Source organism: Dipodomys ordii, unplaced genomic scaffold (genome assembly GCF_000151885.1).
Source record: "Dipodomys ordii isolate 6190 unplaced genomic scaffold, Dord_2.0 Scaffold69, whole genome shotgun sequence".
In the NCBI taxonomy this organism is placed as follows: Eukaryota; Metazoa; Chordata; class Mammalia; order Rodentia; family Heteromyidae; genus Dipodomys; species Dipodomys ordii.
The window spans coordinates 3,722,240-3,740,769 of NW_012267285.1; the positions used below are offsets into that span (position 1 = coordinate 3,722,240).

General features: G+C 52.8%; 2 protein-coding genes across 2 annotated transcripts; one reads left to right on the forward strand and one right to left on the reverse strand.

Moving 5' to 3' along the window:
• The first annotated feature begins 1,083 nt into the window (after positions 1-1,083).
• Positions 1,084-8,376, forward strand: Slc25a18 (solute carrier family 25 (glutamate carrier), member 18). The gene is made up of 9 exons (XM_013023685.1): positions 1,084-1,103; positions 2,758-2,880; positions 2,985-3,040; positions 4,196-4,286; positions 5,408-5,568; positions 6,794-6,914; positions 7,147-7,301; positions 7,810-7,885; positions 8,116-8,376. The coding sequence occupies exons 1-9, from the start codon at positions 1,084-1,086 to the stop codon at positions 8,255-8,257; spliced, it is 945 nt and encodes a 314-aa protein (XP_012879139.1). The 3' UTR covers positions 8,258-8,376.
• A 1,485-nt stretch (positions 8,377-9,861) lies between these two features.
• On the reverse strand, positions 9,862-16,866 carry Atp6v1e1 (ATPase, H+ transporting, lysosomal 31kDa, V1 subunit E1). The gene is made up of 8 exons (XM_013023562.1): positions 16,801-16,866; positions 15,551-15,660; positions 14,798-14,864; positions 12,520-12,609; positions 12,063-12,131; positions 11,461-11,555; positions 10,143-10,230; positions 9,862-10,007 (listed from the first exon to the last, which is right to left on the reverse strand). Exons 1-8 carry the CDS (start codon positions 16,855-16,857, stop codon positions 9,945-9,947), a joined length of 639 nt encoding a protein of 212 aa, XP_012879016.1. The 5' UTR covers positions 16,858-16,866; the 3' UTR covers positions 9,862-9,944.
• Between the last annotated feature and the right edge of the window lie 1,664 nt (positions 16,867-18,530).

The following is an 18,530-nucleotide window of genomic DNA, read 5'->3' on the forward strand; positions in this document are numbered from 1 at the left end:
GAGCGCTCGCCTTGAGCTGAAGAGCTGAGGGACAGCGCCCAGGCCCAGAGTTCAAGCCCCACGACCGACAAAAAAAAAAAAGATTTTTCAGCCCAGACTGTACTACCACTTGAGCTACATCTCTACTTCCGGATTTTTTATTTTTATTTTTGTCGGTTGTGGGGATTGAACTCTGGACCTGAGCACTGTCCCTGTGTTCTTCAGATCAAGGTGAGCGCTCTACCACTTGAGCCACAGCACCACTTCCAGTTTTTTGCTTTTGTTTTGTTTTCCAGGGCTGAGGACCAAACCCAGGGCCTTGCGCACACCAGGCAGGCGCCCTTCCGCTGGGCTAAATCCCCAGCCCCCTACTTCTAGTTTTCTGAGTGGTTTATTGGAGATAAGAGTCTCACGGACTTACCTGCCCTGGGCTGGCTTTGAACTGTGATCCTCAGATCTCAGCCTCCTGAGTAGCTGGGATGACAGGCGTGAGCCACCAGGTGCCCAATGGATTTTTTTTTTTTTCTGGTTAGCAATATTTGGATTTATCTGGCTGGCTTCAAGCCTTGGTCCTCAGCCAACAGGACTGCAACCAGCTATTGAGATCAGGTCTTGGGCTTGCCTCAAAGTATAATCCTCTCCCATCTTGTCCCCCAGGTAAGTAGGGTTACAGGCAGGAGCCATTGTTGGCCAGTTGACCAGAGACTTTAACCCTGCCCAGAGCGGCTCCAGCAAGCCCTAGGTAGATCACTTTTCTGGCTGCCTTTGCATTTACACCTCTCCTTTTATTATTGTGTGGTGGGACTTGAACTCAGGGCCTCCTGGTGCTGTACCTTTTGAGCTTCCATTTCTGTTTTTTTGCTGGTCAACTGGAGATAAGTTTCATAGACTTTCCTGCCCGGGCCTCCTGAGTAGCTAGGATGACAGATGTAAGCCCTTTTTCTTATATGACTATGACACCCCCCAGCTCCCAAAGGTCTGTCTAGGAAGGGGAAGTCCCAGAGCAAGCTGGCGGTGGCGAGCTGAAGTGAAGGAAACGCACCACTTCCTCCTGGACCCAGCCAGCAGCCCTGCCAGAGGGCCCGGCGACTCCGCCCCTCCAGAATGTCCAGCCAGGATCTGAGGTACGCCAGCCCAGGGAACTCCCTGGCCTGGGTGGGGAGAAGATGGATGCTGGGAGGAGAGCCCCGCCCTCCCCCAACTTAGCTGACTAGTCTGTGGAGTTGCCAGCATTTGTGTCCTTAGAAAAAGTTAAGACGTCACCTAATTAGATTCATTTGTGAGGAAATCTACCACCCAGAGACTTCACTGGTTTGCCTTTTGCCTGTAAGATAAGATCATTTTTACTACGCCCCACGGGGTCTGAGAAGGCTTTTCCTTTTGTTGGTCGGATATGGGGTTTGAATTCTGGGCCTGGGTGCTGTTCCCCAGCTCTTCAGCTCAAGGCTGGTGCTCTACCACTTGAGCCCCAGCGCCACTTCCGGTTTTCTGGTGGTTCATTGGAGATAAGAGTCTCATGGAGTTTCTTGCCTGGGCTGGCTTTGAACCTCGATCCTTAGATCTCAGCCTCCTGAGTAGCTAGGATGACAGGCGTGAGCCACCGGTGCCCAGCAAAGCTTTTATTTTCTGTGTCTTTATTTCTCTTTTTTTTTTTTTAACCAATCTTGGAGCTTGAACTCGGGACCTGGGCGCTGTCCCTGATCCTCTTTGTGCTCAAGGAAAGTGCTCTACCACTTGAGCCACAGTGCCCCTTCTTCTGGCCTTTTCTGAGTAGTTTATTGGAGATACCGAGGCTCATGGACTTTGCTGCCTAGGCTGGCTTTGAACTGCAACCTTTAGATCTCACCTTCTAAGTAGCTAGGATTACAGGTGTGAGCCACTGATTGGTACCTGACTTCTCAAATACTTTATGGGAGACCGGGTACTGTCTCTGAGAGCTTTTTTCTTTCTTTCTTTCTTTCTTTTTTTTTGGCAAGGCTAGAGAAAAACTTGAGCCATAGCTCCAGTTCTGGCTTTTTGGTGGTTAATTGGAGATAAAAGTCTTATGGGCTGAGTGCTGGTACTCAAGCCTGTAATCCTAGCTACTTAGGAGACTGAGATCCCAGGGCCAGGGTTTGAGGCCAGCCTGGGCTGAAAAGTCTCTTGTGAGACTCTTTTCTTCAGTTAACCACCGGAAAACCAGGAGTGGTGCTGTGGTTCAAAGTGGTAGAGTGCTGGACTTGAGCTGAAGAGCTCGAGGATAGTGCCCTCGGTCCAAGCCCCACAAGTGACAAAAACGAAGACGTCTCAGAGGCTTTCCTGCCTGGGCTGGCTTCAGACTGTGATCCTCAGATCTCAGCCTTCTGAGTAGCTGGTGTGGCAGGGGTGAGCCGCTGGCAGGCGGCTTTTAGCAATGGCTCTCCCCGGCCCCCGGCCTTAGTTCTTAGGACCCTCACCGACACCGTAGGCAGGTTTTACACTGAGGAAAAGGAAGGGAACTTGCTCAAGGAGACAGCACAGCTCCAGCTTCTGCCTGAGCTTGTTGGTTCCTTTGAAAACTTGTCTACGCATGGTTGCAAGGGTGACTGGGGGAAAGGCCCTGAGGCAGAGCTGAAGCCCGCGGGGACCCTTCAGGGGCCTCCTTCCCAGAATCCCCTGTGGAGTCAGGTCACAAGGCTGGCAGAGAGGCATTGTGGGCTCCCCGATCAGCTCCCAGCAGGCCACGGGGCCAGCAGCTGCCTCCTCTGCCCTCCTCCCCAGCCCCCCCCATTCACTGCCTCTCTCCTTACCATGGCCTAGCATCACCGCCAAACTCATCAATGGAGGTGTAGCAGGGCTCGTGGGGGTGACCTGCGTGTTCCCCATTGACTTGGCCAAGACCCGGCTACAGAACCAGCACGGCAAGGATGTGTACAGAGGAATGTAGGTATCGCGGGGCTGGGGATGTGGTCTGCATGGAGAGCCCGGGAGAGGCTGGCGGGCCACGCCCCGGTGATCCCGAACTTGCCTGTCTGGTCTCTTTCCAGGGTAGACTGCCTGGTGAAGACGGCCCGCGTGGAGGGTTTCCTGGGCATGTACCGAGGTGAGCTGCGGGCCTGGGCCGGTGCGGACGGCGGGCGTGATGGGCTGCGCGCCTGGGCCGGTGCGGACGGCGGGCGTGGATGGGCTGCGGGCCTGGGCCAGTGCAGACGGCGGGTGTGGATGGGCTGCGGGCTGTGGGCGTGTAGCATATTGCCGGAGGGCTGCCGGACCACACGGTTCCCCTGCATTGCCTGGCCTTTCCGGCCCCTTCACATCAGTGCGCACTTGTGCCACATGGAAAGCCAGGGAGCCCCATCTCACTCCCAGTGTCTCTCCAGCTAACTAGATAAAGGGTGGACAGGGCTGTGAGCAATTCCCCAACATGACCCCAGGAGACTGCTGGCCGCCTGCGGCGTCCCTATCCACCATCGGGTCTCAGCTTGTGTTTCCACCACCTGAGAAACACATTGGAAACCTCGCACACTACCCAGCTGCCCAGGGTGCAGGGAACATGAAATCAGCCGGCCCTGTCTCTGGGGCTCACGGTGATCTGCATGTACCACCAGGACAAGAGCGCTTGGTTCCTGGACACGGTTCCACAGCGAATGAGCATTAAAAAAAAAGAAGATGGGCAGGGCGCCGGTGGCTCACGCCTGTCATCCCAGCTACTCAGGAGGCTGAGCTCTGAGGATCACAGTTCAAAGCCAGCCCTGGCAAGAAAGTCCATGAGACTTTATCTCCAAATAAACCACTAGAAAACCGGAAGTGGCGCTGTGGCTCAAGTGGTAGAGCGCTCACCTTGAGCTGAAGAGCTGAGGGACAGCGCCCAGGCCCAGAGTTCAAGCCCCATGACCAACAAAAAAAAAAAGAAAGAAAATGGGCTGGGAAGGTGGCTCAGTGGCAGAGTGCTCACCTAGCACGCATAAAGCCCTGGGTTCGATTCCTCAGTACCACATACACAGAAAAAGCTGGAAGTGGCGCTGTGGCTCAAGTGGTAGAGCGCTAACCTTGAGCAAAAGAAGCTCAGGGACAGTGCCTGGGACCCGAGTTCAAGCCTCAGGATCAGCCCCCTCCCCAAGAAAAATAGCCTAAGGAGCTCTGCTGGACTCCATGGGGGTGGCCTTGTACTGTGCCTAAACTAACTGCTGTGTGTCCTTCACTCCAGAGCCTGCCCGGCCTGTGCCGAAGGGACTCACATTTTCATGCCTCACCGCAGGTGCTGCAGTGAACCTTACCTTGGTCACTCCAGAGAAGGCCATCAAGCTAGCAGCTAATGACTTCTTCCGGCAGTTGCTCATGGAAGACAGGTACAGCTTGGTGGGGGCGGGGGTCAAAAATCCTTCACTGTGGGGCTGGGAAGGTGGCTCAGTGGTAGAGCGCTTGCCTTGCATGCCTGAGGCCCTGGGTTCCATTCCTCAGCACCACATAAGCATTAAAGTCAGAAGTGGTGCTGTGGCTCAAGTGTAGAGCACTAACCTTGAGCTGAAGAGCTGAGGGACAGCACCCAGGCCCAGAATTCAGGCCCCACGAAGGGCAAAAAAAAAATCCTTCACTGTGTGTCATTTTGGGGGCAGAGGATTGCAAATGTGACTCAGTTTACCTCTCAGAAGTGTATACACACACACACACACATGTGGCTGATTGCCAGCATCTGTTCTGACAGAACAGAAGGGACAGAATGTTCCAGGATGTGGGAAAGACAGGTAGATGGTATACGAACATACAGGTCCAGGCTACACAGGAGGCTGAGATCTGAGGATCTAAGTTCAAAGCCAGCCAGAGCAGACAAATCTGAGACATAAAAATCAGGAACTTGGCTGGTGGTGGCTCACATCTATAATTCTAGCTACTCAGGAGGCTGAGATCTAAGGATTGCAGTTCGAAGCCAACCCACCCAGGAAAGTCTGTGAGGCTTATCTTCAATTGACCACCAGAAAACCAGACGTGGCTCTGTGGCTCAAAGTGATAGAGCGCTAGCGTTGAGCAAACAAAGCTCGGAAATAGCGTCTGGGCCCTGTGTTCAAGCCCCAGAATTGCCGAAATAAAATTAAAAAAAAGAACTGTAAGCCTGGTTAAAGTGTCCTTGAGCAAGAAAGCTAAGCACCAGCCCAAGGTCTGAGTTCAGTCCCCAGTACCACACAAAAACAGCACAGAACATCTGACTATACACACATAGCATCGAGTAGCCGTGACTCTTCACACAGTCAGAGTCCAAGCCTCCTTGGGTTCTCTGTCCTCCCTCTGCCCGAGGGACAGTATTTAGGAGGTCAGGAGTCTGACAGCATCTTTCAATTTAGTCTCAGGAGACTGAGCCTGAGGATTGGGTTCTTTACCCAGGCTGGGTGGGTAGGACCCCGTGGTGACAGGTCAGGGTACGGGAACAGGTCTCTCCAGCCTGGGACTGAAGGACTGATCCCGGGTGCCACAGGACACAGCGGGACCTGAAGATGGAGATGCTGGCCGGCTGTGGGGCTGGAATGTGCCAGGTGGTGGTTACCTGCCCCATGGAGATGCTGAAGATCCAGCTGCAGGATGCTGGGCGCCTGGGTAAGGTGTACCCCGTCTTATCTTCAGCCTGGGGAGGCTGGCGTCAGAGCAGATCGCGTCCACCGCCCTCCTGTGCTCTGTCTGGCCCCGGTCCAAGCCAACGGAAGCCTTTATCCAACAGCTCATCCCTTCCAGTACTCTCATGCAGAACCCGGGCACCCCAATACTTCCGTCGGACCTCCTTGATACTTGGGCTGGGATTCCCTAAAGATTTTAAGGATAGGAACTGGGCAAGTGGCTCTGTGGAGGAGCATGAGGGGTCTGTCCCCCACTCAGGGTCGGGGTCGGGATAGGGCTGTATTCGTATGCCACGGCAGCTAGCTTTTAACACACAGAAAGGCTCCAGTTTTTCGTGCCCTTTCCTAAATCCTGAGTCCTGAAGATGCAGAAAAGCGAGGGTTGGTCACCTTCCCAGTGGAAGCAGCCAGCCGCCCCTCAATCCCCTCCTCCCCGCCCCCCCCCCAACCAATATGCCCAGTATAGCCTCTGTTAAGGACTGGGCAGTCCAGCTGTGCAAGAATTCAGTCAGGCTCTAGCGTGGATTAGATCAGCCTGAAGCAAGGGGGAACTCCAGGAAGAATAAGAGGTCAGGCTCTAGAATCGCCCCCAGTGTGTCTGCAAGAGACAGAGACAGATCCTTTACCAAGCTAGCCTTTGAACCTGGCTGACAAGTCCGAGTATTCCTCTATTGGCCCGGGGCTCAAGCGGTAGATTAACTGCCTAGCCAGCACAATACCCCGAGTTCAAGTCCGGGTGTTCCCACCCCTGCCCTCACCAAAATGTGTGCGTTGGAGACAGTCTCACCAATATAGCGTACGCTGACCTGGGACTCAAGGTCCTGCCTTGCTACTGTGCCCAGATAATAGGCTCTAAAATGGGTTGACATCTACGAGTCAAGCTCCATAAAATGAAGAAGGGCGTGAAGGAGATGTGCAGCCTAACCTTAGAGTGGCATCCGAATGGCCCCCGGAAGACCAGAGAGGTTCATTTCTTTGTCCTCAAGAGCTTACAGGTTAAAACTATCTAAAAAAAAAATCAGAGATGGTTAAGAAATGGGCAAACGATCAAAACTAGTCCTGAGGTCCTTAGGGACTGGGTTGTGCTGTGACAGAGGGAGACCATGGATTGGGCTACCGTTATGAGGTGATGCCCGCCCGGGACCCAAAGCTCTGACACGGGGACCATTTCCACCGTGCCGGCGTGATTCCTGCGCTAATTGGCGGGCGTGGTGGAGATGGAAGCTGGCCTTTGCTTTCCCTCCCAGCAGCCCACAGCGCCGGCATGCCGTCCGCCTCCAGACGCCCGTCCGCCACGCTCATTGCCCAGGAGCTGCTTCGCACGGAGGGCCTGTCTGGTCTCTACAAGGGCCTGGGGGCCACTCTCCTCAGGTGAGCCCTCTTCCTGACATGGGACCCTGCAGCCCTGAGGCCGGCCGGGATTCCGAAGGCTCCTGGTCCTGCCAAGGACTGCAGTCAGCCGGGAGCAAGCTCTGTCCTCCCCCTGCCTACCCCTTCCCCCCAGCCTGTGGGGGGCCGGGGCCTGGGAGGCACCTGTACCTCCACCAGCACAGGGGGCTGTGACCTGGGGCGCAGCCACGCAGCTGTTCTCCTTCGCCCGTAGGGACATCCCCTTTTCCATCCTGTACTTCCCCCTGTTCGCCAACCTCAACCACCTCGGGGTCCATGAGCACACAGGAAAGGCGTCCTTCGCTCACTCCTTCCTGTCCGGCTGTGCGGCAGGGTCCGTGGCAGCTGCCGCGGTCACCCCCCTGGACGGTATGTGTGCAGAAGCGAGGGTGAGGGGCGGGGTTTCGGGGCTGGCCCGCTCTGTGGATCGGGCCTTGGTCTCACTGCCCATGGCTGCCGGGGGCCGGTCAGCTGCGGTCCTCACAGCCCAAGGGGGTCTCACTGCTGCCAGCACTGGGAGTCCCCTCACCTCACCGCTTTAGGTCACCCATCCCCCCAATTGCTCCTTCCTGGAAAGTAGGGGTCCCCCTCACCCAATTGCTTTGGCTTCCCCTGGCAAGGGGGTGCCCTGGCTGCCAATGACAGCTGACCTTTTAGAACTTGAGGCCGAGGTGGGAGGTGAATCCTCACAGGGCCACAGCCGGCCCGCTCCCACGGGGACCCTTTGCAGCCCAGGTGCCCCAGGGCCATATGGCCGTGGAGGAAGTGGAGGAAGGCGGGTACGATCACGCAGGCCTTGTGCTTGTATTCTCTGAAGGGATCGGACTGCTCTGTCGAGCTCGAGATGTTCATTACTTGTCTTAACTTTCCAATCTAGTTCTGAAAACTCGAATCCAAACCCTCAAGAAAGGGGTGGGTGAGGAGACCTACAGCGGGGTCACGGACTGTGCCAGGTAAGACGGAACCCGAGACCGCGTTGAAACCTGCTTTGGTCTCTCCACCATGTTTCCACCCCAAGGGTGGAGCCACTCCAGCCTCTGTAGTGTGGCCAGACTCCGCGTAGAACCGGAAAGGCCTGGCCCCTCCTACCTCCCCCTCCGGTTGCCCCAGCCTACACAGCAAGCCCCGAGCCAGCCTGTCAGGACAGAGTCCACAGCTCACCCAAGGCTCTCCTTCTCCACAGGAAACTCTGGACTCAGGAGGGACCCTGGGCCTTCATGAAGGGAGCGGGCTGCAGGGCCCTGGTCATAGCGCCTCTTTTCGGCATTGCCCAGGGGGTCTACTTTGTCGGGATTGGAGAGCACGTCTTACAGTACCTTGAGTAGACCTAGAGCCGGTCCTGCCCTGTATACTACCTCAGTTACAGATGCAGCAGCGGAGGGAGTCTACAGCCCCTTCTTCGTGAAATCTGAATTTCCTTTAGGAGGGGGAGACTGCTAGAGATGCCCAGAATCCCCTAACCACCTGTTTCTAACAAGAATAATCCTTGTTTTTGGCTGTAAAGACAGAAGAGCTATTTTTTTTTTTTCAGGTAACATTCCCAATTCACACCCAGGTTCAGTATCCCTGAGTTGGTGTGAGGGTTAAATGTTGTTTTATGTTGAATTAAAAGCCTTACTGTGAGCACTAGCATTGCTAGGAGCCTCCTTCACCCAGATGAACAGCCAAGTCAGGCCGGCTCTCCTGCAGTGCGGCCCAGGCCCTTCCCATGGCGTCCCTGAATGGGGGGCCTCGCTGTGTAATTGAGGGGCGCGGCGGCGGCGCTTTCACGCCGGGCTTGGAGTCTTGCTTCTGGCTCCTGTCTGCAACACCTCGAGGAGCTGACAGTTCTCCACACAGGCGGTTCCCTCCCCCACAAGCTGCTTCAGAGGAAATAACCTCACACAGACGGTCCGTCAGTCCTGCTACATCTGTTCCCACCTCCCGGGAGACGTGGGTCTGTGAGGAGAGAATGGTGCTTTTCTCCCCAGCTCTGCTCTGTGTGGCTCATTTGCCAAGGAACGGAGGGAAGCTTGTGAGAGATTAGTCTAGCATAAGTGACTAACTCAGCCAGGAACGAGGGAGGGGCTCGGTGGTAGAGGGACGCTCCCTGTGTGAGGCCCCCGGGTTCCATTCCATCTTCAAGGGATGGAAGGAGTGGCGAGCGCAGGTTCACGGTCCTGAAGTTAACTTGGGCGATGGATGGCCGGGGGAGAAGTAAGGTAAATAGTGGCTTCACGGGCCAGCAGCTAGGAATCATCAAATTAGGTGTTTGAAAGTTGTTCTTTTAAAGCTAGGGTCTGTAATCCCAGGCTGGACCCCAACTTCTGGTTCAAGGGAGCAGCCTGCCAGTCTCTCCTGAGGAGGCTGAGACAGCAGTACTTTACTCAAACCACAAACGCTTAAGAAACTACAAGTGGGGCTGGGAATGTGGCTTAGTGGTAGAGCATGCATGAAGCCCTGGGTTCAATTCCTCAGTAACACAGAGAAAAAGCTGGAAATGGGGCTGTGGCTCAAGTGGTAGAGTGGTAGCCTTGAGCAAAAAGCAGCTCAGGGACAGTGCCCTGGCCCTGAGTTCAAAGCCCCAGGACTGGCAAAAGCAAAAGACAAATAAATACACGTAAAGCTTTTGTTTTAATAAATAAAGAATTTGGGTGGTGTAGGTTTTAAGTCACACTTACAGACGAGGAAAAGTGAAGCGTCTACAACTGCTGGGTGATGTGCATTCTGCATGCAGGTTACACCAGAGCAGGGGGTGGGGTGGGTCATGCGGGTCATACCTACAGGAGACACAGGAGCAGCAGGACAGCAGGGGACGCAAGGGACGTCCACGGGGCACCATCTGATTCCACCTCCCTGCTGCCGAAGCCAGGAGAGCTGGGTACGGGGGCGGAGGCCCCGCCCCGCCCGGTCAGCCTCCCACCGCGGTTCTACAGAAGGGGACTGGGTACATCCTTCAGCAAAGAGGAAGCTACTGAGGAAATCTTGCTGCTTCAGAAGTGGAGCTGTGAGCGGCTTGCACCTCCCAGAGGCTTAGTCCAAAAACTTCCTGTTGGCATTGGCACCAAACAAGGCTCCCCGCACTTCTGGCATCATCTGTGAAAAACAATTTCATGAATTGGCATGGTCGCTGGGGGGGGGGGGGGGGGGGAAACCCCCCGGGGGGGGGGGGGGGGGGGGACGAGAACCGCACACCCGCCCGCGGAGGGCGCTGGCGGGGGCCCGGCTCACCTGCTGGGCTATGAGGTCCAGCCGGCTTTCCAGGGTGTTGGACACCTTTATCTTGCGGTCCCCACTGTAGATCTCAACTCCGCCAGCTCTGCAGAGAACGCAAGAATAGCCGCCTTCAGACTGGCAATTCACCTTTTACTCCCTCCAAGGAAGGCTGCTTTGGGCTGTGTGCACGCACCAGTCAATTCAAAGGTAGTTCCGGTGTCACACTGACTGTGGGCATCAGACCTGTCACAGTCCCTAACCTATTTCTGGTGGCTTCCTTCCACATCGCAAGGATTGGGGAGATGCGTGGGGTTCCCTAAAAGGAACCCCATGGGGCTGAGGAAGTGCCTCAGTGGTAGAGTGTTTGCCTTGCATGGATGAGGCCCTGGGTTCGAACTACGCCACAGACGAAACCATACATAAAAACCAGCTAGATGCTGGTGGCTCAACCCTGTAATCTAGCTACTTAGAGAGCTAAGATCTGAGAATCCTGGCTTGAAGCCAGCCCAGGCAGGTGAGTCTATGTGACTTATCTCCGAGTAAGCAGCAAAAAGCCAGAAGTAGAGCTGTAGCTCAAGTGGCAGAGTGTCAGACTTGAGCAAAAAAGCTCAGGGACTGCACCCAGGCTGAACTGAAGTCCCAGTACTGACTGACACACACACACACACACACACACACACACACACACACACAAGTACTGACTCACACACACACACACACACACACACACACACACACACACACACACACACACACACACACACACACACACACACACAAAAGAGGCCTAACCCTGGCAATTCAGGATGCTGAGATCTGAGGATTGTAGTTCAAAGCCAGTTGAATCAGAAAAGTCTTTGAGACTCTTATCTCCCAATTAACCAGCAAAGAGCTGTTAGGTAGAGCTGTGGTCAAGTAGTAAAACACTAACCTTGAGCAGAAAAAAGAGCCGAGGGACGGTGTCTGGGCCCCGAGTTCAAGCCCCAGTCCTGGAGTGCATGCACACATGCACTAAAAGGGCACCGGGGGCTGATGGCTAGCACCGGTGTTTGACATCTGTCATCCCAGCTGCTCAGGAGGCTGACACCTGAGGATCGCGGTTCAAAGCCAGCCCAGACAGGAAAGTCCACGAGACTCTGATCTCCCATGAACCACCAGAAAACCGGAAGTGGTGCTATGGCTCGAGCGGTAGAGCACTCACCTTGAGCCGAAGAGCTGAGGGACAGCGCCTATACCCAGAGTTCAAGTCCCACAACTGACAAAAATAAAAGAGGCCAGAAGGCCATCCATCCCCTGAGACAGAAGAGGAGCGACAACACAAGTCCTTCCTTACATGTCCTCAGGCAGGTAGGCCTCCTGATCGATCTGGACATCAGCGTCTTTTTTGGTGGCAATCTTATACATTGGAATTGCTTTCTGCACTGCAGCCTGGGAAGAGCAGTGAAATCTTTTTAACGGATTCGGAAGCAGGTACGGCAAGCCAGCCAGCCAAGTACACAAACGAGAGCAGCTCTCTGCGTGTGTGGGGCCAAGCTGCCACCCGGAGGCAGAGGGAGTGGGGAGTCACTCTCACTTTGGGGCGGGGGGAGTCTGTGAGGCACCCCTGGACACTCAGGGTTGGAACGCAGGCTCCTGTGCCCGCCAGGCCCACATCCCTAGTCTGACTGTTTTTCCTACAGGGTCGTGTGTTTTTCCCAGCCAAGGCTGCGCACACGCCTATCATCCCAGCACTCAGGCTATGGCTGGTCAGCCTGTCTCCACCACAAACATGGCAGGCTTCACTGAGGTTAGCACCGTGCGTGAGATGCCTCGGGTTCCCACAAAGGCTGAGTTGTTGCCTTTCTGTTTTGATTCTTTTAGGTGCATAAACAGTATGTAACAGTTTTTAAAAAATGACTGATTGTATCCAGTATTTCCAAAACGTCAAGTGCGTACCTTGACCAGAGGGAAGTCTTGCTTCCTGCAGCGCACAAACATCCGGGGCTCCAGCAGCTGGTACAGGCCCTGGGGGAGTCAGTGGACTCATGAGCGGAAGACGCACACCACTCAATAAACCCACAGCACAATGCTACCGGGGGAAAGCACTGCTGCCCGACTTTGCGAAGACAGGACAGGACGAACAGATGGAGAGAAGATCCACGCCCAGGCCCAGTGCCCGGGCAAGGCTGAGGATGGACCTAAGTAGGACAAAGGCTGGAGTCCAGGCATAAATGACAGCCGAGGGAACATTTCAGAATTCAGCTTGGGGAAACTGGAAGCAGATCTGGCCCTTAGGTTGTAAGGTCGTGCAAGAGTAGTAAGCCTGGAAGAGTGAGCCAACTAGACCTCACAGTCCTGACCAGCACATGGGAAACGGCGGCTGGGGCTGGAGCGAGCTGGCACTGGGGCGCACCTGTAAGACCAGCCCATCCAGCAGCACTTGGTATCTGTTTGTATCCTTCACCACCTTGCTGAGTCTCTGTTTTGCCTCATTCAGCAGATCCTAAAGAAGTGGAAAAGAAGAGCATCACTTAAAACACTGCTCATGACCACCATCCACCTCAAATCCCGTCGGCAGGTCTTCATTCAACACGTCCCAAGACACCTAACAAAGCAGATGCGGTACCCGTACAAAGATATAATAAGGAAGCATCATCCTTCTTCTGGAAAGTTCAGTCTAGTGTCCACCAGTGCAGAAAACCATGTAAGTGACACACACCCAGGCTTGCTTCTGAGTCTAGCTCTACTCAGGAGGCTGAAATTCACAGGATCTTGGTTGATAACTAACCTGGGCATAAAAGTCTGAAAGAATTCATCTCTAAGCCATGCTGCTTACATCTGGGGCCGCTGAGATCTGAAGATGAAAGTCTGAAGCCAGTCCAAGCAGACAAATCTGTAGGAGACTCTCTCTCTATAGTTACCTAGCAAAAAGTCAGAAGGGGAGGTATGGCTCCCGTACAAGTGCTCCAGCCTAGAGCAGAAAGGTAAGGGACGGACTGCACCCAGGCCCTGAGTTCAAGCCCTACAGAAAAATACCTAAATAGAGCCCAGCACCAGTGGCTCATGCTTAGGCTACTCAGGAAGCCAAGCTGTGAGGATCAACATTCAAAGCCAGCCCAGGCAGGAAAGTCTGTGAGACTCAGCTCCAGTTCACCACCAGAAAACCAGAAATGGTGCTGTGGCTCAATGTGGTAGAGCACTAGCTCTGAGCAAAAAAGCTCATGGACAGCGCCCAGACTAAGGGCAAGCCCTCTCAAAGAAAGATCAGAAGAAATAAAATACACATAGATGAAAATGAAAAAATACAGTGAGGGGCTGGGAAGGTGGCTCAGTGGTAGAGCACTTGCCTTGCATGCATGAGGCCCTGGGTTCGATTCTTTAGCACCACAAAAGCAAAGAAAAAAGCCGGAAATGGCGCTGTGGCTCAAGTGGTAGAGTGCTAGCCTTGAGCTGAAGAGCTGAGGAAGAGTGCCCAGGCCCAGAGTTCAGGCCCCATGACTGGACCCCCCAAAAAATTTAAAAAATACAGTGAGCACTGATGGCCCTTATTTATTTATTCAAATTTTTTTTTTCTTGGTCAGTTGTGGGGCCTGAACTCTGGGCCTGGGCGCTGTCCCTCAGCTCTTCAGCTCAAGGCTAGCACTCTACCACTTGAGCCTCAGCCCCACTTCCTGCTTTTTCTGCTTATGTGGTGCTGAGGAACTGAACCCAGGGCCTCATGCATGCAAGGCAAGCACTCTACCACTGAGCCACCTTCCCAGCCCCTTATTTATTTTGCCCATCCTGGGGCCTGAATTCTGGGCCTGGGCGCTGTCCCTCAGCTCTTCAGCTCATAGCACTCTACCACTTGAGCCACAGCATCACTTTCCGGCTTTTTTCTTTTTGCTTATGTGGTGCTGAGCAGTCAAACCCAGGGCCTCATGCATGCAAGGCAAGGGCTCTACCACGGAGCCACCTTCCCAGCTCCTGATGGCTCATATTTAGAATCCTAGCTATTCACGAGGCTAAGGTCTGACAATCATGATTCTGAGTCAGCCTGGGAAAGGTACTTAACTCCAATTAACTAGCAAAAGGCTAGAAGCAGTGGTGCTACTTCAGTGGTAGAGCTCTGGCCTAGGAAGCTCAAATCCTAGTATCATACACACAAAAGTACCTGGCCTGTCGTGGAAAGGATGGGGGAGGCTTAGCACTGGAGGAAGCTGGTCAGGGAACGGGCTCCACCAGTTGATTGAACTGTGTCCCCTTGTTCAGTCCTGCTTGTTTGGTGTGAGTCAGTGTTCTAACACAGAGCCTTGGCCAGCCTTGGCCTTGCAATCCTCCTGCCTCCCTCCAAACTGCTGCAATGACACGTGTGCATCCCCGTTCCCAACCCTCTTATTAGTCCTGCACACCAAGTGCCTTCATCGACAGACAAAAGAGGAAACGTGGAGTCAGTAATAGTAAGCCGGCTGCTCCGTGTAAGCTCTTCTACTGCAAATACTTTCCCCAGGCACACAGCTTACAGTTTCCCCGCTCGAGTATGACCCACCCAGCCCTGTGCGCGTACCTCTAACGCGGGCACTAGGAAGGCGGGGGCAGGAGTCGCTGGTGAGACCCCATGTAAAATCCCAACCCTTGAGTCTTAACCAAGGGTTGCCTGTGAGGGCAGTGAGGGCACTGCACCCAAGTAGAAGCACTTCTTGGTAACTCACAGTGATGAGGTCGTCTCTCGCTCGGAGGACCTTCAGCCTTGCTTGATTCATCAAATTGGACATCTGACTGCAAAAGGTATGGAAGCATTGTCAGGGCGGCATAAAATACAAAAGCTGCAGAGAGACAACAGCTTCCTATGCATGTGCCGTGAAGAGCTCCTAAATACCCATTTACTGGTCAAGAGAGCTCCACTGAGTTAACCTTGGTGGTTCCTCCCAACGTATTTTTTTTTTTGGTTAGTCCTGGGGCTTGAACTCAGGGCCGGGGCGCTGTCCCTGAGCTTCTTTTGTTCAAGGCTAGCGCTCTGCCACTTGAGCCACAGCGCCACTTCCGGCTTTTTCTGTGTCTGTGGTGCTGAGGAGTTGAACCCAGGGCTTCGTGCGTGCTTGGTGAGCACTCTACCGCTGAGCCACCTTCCCAGGCCCAAGTTATTTTCAAAGGGAGAGTCTTGGGAGTGGTCAAGATTGGGTCTGGGTTTCCACAGACATTTAGTCTTTCCACATTATGGTCACAAGGACAACAGGGAAAGAAAGCTAAACAACTTGCCTAAGGACATGTTAAGCAGTCGGTGGCCCAGTTAAGACCTGTACTCCAAAGCTGTCTGTCTCTCATCCATTAACCTTTTCTTTCGGGGACAGTGGATGCCGGGGATGGGGCCGTGTGCCTGCTAGCAAGTGCTCTGATGCTGGGTTACACCCGGGTCCTACGTTTCATTTGGCTTTTGAAACCCTCGTTAGCTTAATGAAGGTTACATTTTCTTTTGCTGCTCGATCTGCTTTTCTTTCTTCTCATAGTACTCCATAATCTTCAGTCTCTGGGTCTGCACGAGACGCCCTTTCTCAATGTTGAATTCTTCTTCGGCCTACAGCACAAAATGAATTAGCATTAGTCCTCTACAAGAGATGCCAGTGCTTTTCATTTTAAGCACCTGCTGACTGAGATCCTTGCCTATGCGTACTCATCCCGTTTCTAAACCAGAAAATTTATTGTGACGCCAGGTCTTCAAAGATGACCTCTCTTGTTTATTCAGATGAAAAAGACTAGCGACTGTTACTCTCAGCCATGAATCGGGAAACTCGGTTTGGTAGCAGCCCTTCGTTTACTGGGGTTTGAGCGTAGAGCTTCGTGCTCACCGGGCAGGCACTCCACCACCTACGCCGTTCTGACACTGCTTGCATTTGGGCGAGGGTCCCTCTGGGCTATAGTCCTCATCCTACCTGTGTTGCTCTACATGGCTGCACCACTACCCCAGCCACTGTGCTTTTCCCACGGTTTGTTGTGACGGGCCTGCGTCACCTGCCCAGTCATTGGTCAGAGTGTAAGCTCTCCAATTCATTGTGTGTGTGTGTTTAGTCTCCACACCATTTAAAGTATGACAGAGCTGCTGTTCTTAACTCAGTGTGATGCTCCTTGGATCACCCATTCTTTCAGTTGTGAGACAGTCTTGCTAGCCTCGGCTGACCTTCGGCCACAGCCCTCCTGAGTGCCCAGATTACAGGCATGCACTGTCAGATGCAGCGCTTTTTTCTTACTAGTGGACTAGTGAAAAAAAAAAAAAAACCCACAAAATTTGAGTTGCTACCTGTGAAGTCTGTTCCTAAAACCTCAGTCTGAGAATACTACCTTGTAAGATGGCGTTGTATTCGCGATGAATTTAACAACTGTTAACAGTCTTTTATAACTTATAAATGCCTTAGAGCTTACTCCTATTCTCATTGCTAGGCCTTGGGCATGAACTCAGGACCTAGCTCCTCTCCTTGATCCTCTCTGTGCTCAAGGCTAGCACTCTACCACTTGAGCCACAGCGCCACTTCTGGCCTTTTCTGTTTATGTATTACTGAGGATTCAAATCCAGGGCTTCATGTATGCTAGGCAAGCCTCTATCTCTAAGCCACATTCCCAGCCCTCTCTTATGGGAAATAAATGTTAATGTTCTACCAAGCTCAGCAAAGCTCGATGGTATGAAACTTTTCGTAACTTAAAACCAGAAAATGGATCTCACCTTTGCATCGATTTCTTCTGCTTTCTCATTGGCTTCTTGTTCAATAAAAGCCATCATGTGCTTAATCTGTTAGGAAAAAGACCAATATTTGAATTCTTATTCGGAACTATGCTGTCTAACTTTCCTGATTCACTACTTTTTTAACTTTTAATTGTAGGTGCTGTCCCTAAGCTTTTTCTCTCAGGGCTTAGCACTCTACCACTTTGAGCCACAGCTCCACTTTTGGCTTTTTGGTGGCTAATTGAAATGAAGAGACTCACAGACTTTCCTGCTTGGGACTGGCTTTGAATGGTCTTTCTCAGATCTCAGCCCCTTGAGTACTAGGATTACAGGCCTGAGCCACCAGTGCCTGGCCTGTGTGCGATTGCTGAAGTGGTTTAAGTAGGGGAGGGAGTGTAGCTCAGTGGTATGGAGCTTGTTTGAGAGGTCCTGAATTCCTTTTCTAGCACAAGGAGAAGGGGGTAAAAAGAGCTATTCTAAATACAGTAATCAGAACTGGTGTTTCTAAATGCTACAAGACCAGTGAACGCTGACTCAAACCTGTATTATCCTTCCCCACGGCCAGTGCTGGAACCTCAGCTACCAGATTTAACTGGATCAGCCTGGCCTGGGGCAGAAGGCACTCTCTCATTAAGGCAGGTCAGGTCAGAGAGGCCTAGTTACAGTCAACAAGAGTTCCAAGAGATCAACCCCTTAAAGTACAGGAACTCTGCCCCCAAAGCAGAAAAACCAGACCTTCAAAACATACCTTACTTCTTTTGGCTAACACAGTAATTGTTTTGAAGTCAGATTCTTTCAAACTCTAGGGGTTTGCAATACTGGGGATTAAACCCAGCGGTTAACCTTCCCTAGTGAGCTATGTGCCCTTTGGTTCTTATTTCATTTTTATTTATTTATTTTGTGGGGGTTGAATTCAGGGGCTCGTAATTACCCAGGTGCTCTGCCATTACAGCCATGCCTCTGGTCACTTGTTTTTAGTTTGTTTTTGAGCAGGGGTGTAATTTCTGCTCTAGTCAGCATCCTTCTAACTGCAATCCTCCTAGACAGCAGCGATGTCAGGTGTATACCACCACCACGCCCAGCTGAAAGTTTAGTACTGTAAATGACCATCCCCAACAGCCAAATGATTGTAGAGAGCTTGCCTGTCACGTGTGAAACCCTGGGTTTGCAGGCCAGCATCATAAAAACAGTACTCACATATTTAATGCAAGGGAAAAGTCCCAAGGAATCGAAGTGTTAAGGAGGTAGTATGTGCTTAGCACTCTTACGGCTGAAAATATTAAGGCTCTCACTTGTAATACTCACTACTGAGGCTGCAAAAGTCAGATGGTCCAGCCTCAAAGCCAGCCCTCACAGAAAAGTCCATCAGATTCTACTTCCAATTAACTAGCAAAATGCTAGACTGAAGGTGTGCTTCCAACACTAAAGAACCACCCAGCAAGGTCTAGGCTTGGAGGCCAATCTGAGTACCACCAAAAACTATTGTAGGGCTGGGAAGTAGCTCAGTGGCAAAGCACTTGCCTAGTAAATGCAGCTGGGGAACAAAATAGAAAAAAAAATGTAGTACTACTTCCCTCTCCCACCCCTGTAGTGAGGCCTGAACTCTGGGCCTGGGCGCTGTCCCTCAGCTCTTCAGCTCAAGGCTAGCACTCTACCACTTGAGCCACAGCACCACTTTCCGCTTTTTTCGTGGTACTGAGGAATCGAACCCAGGGCCTCAGGCATGCAAG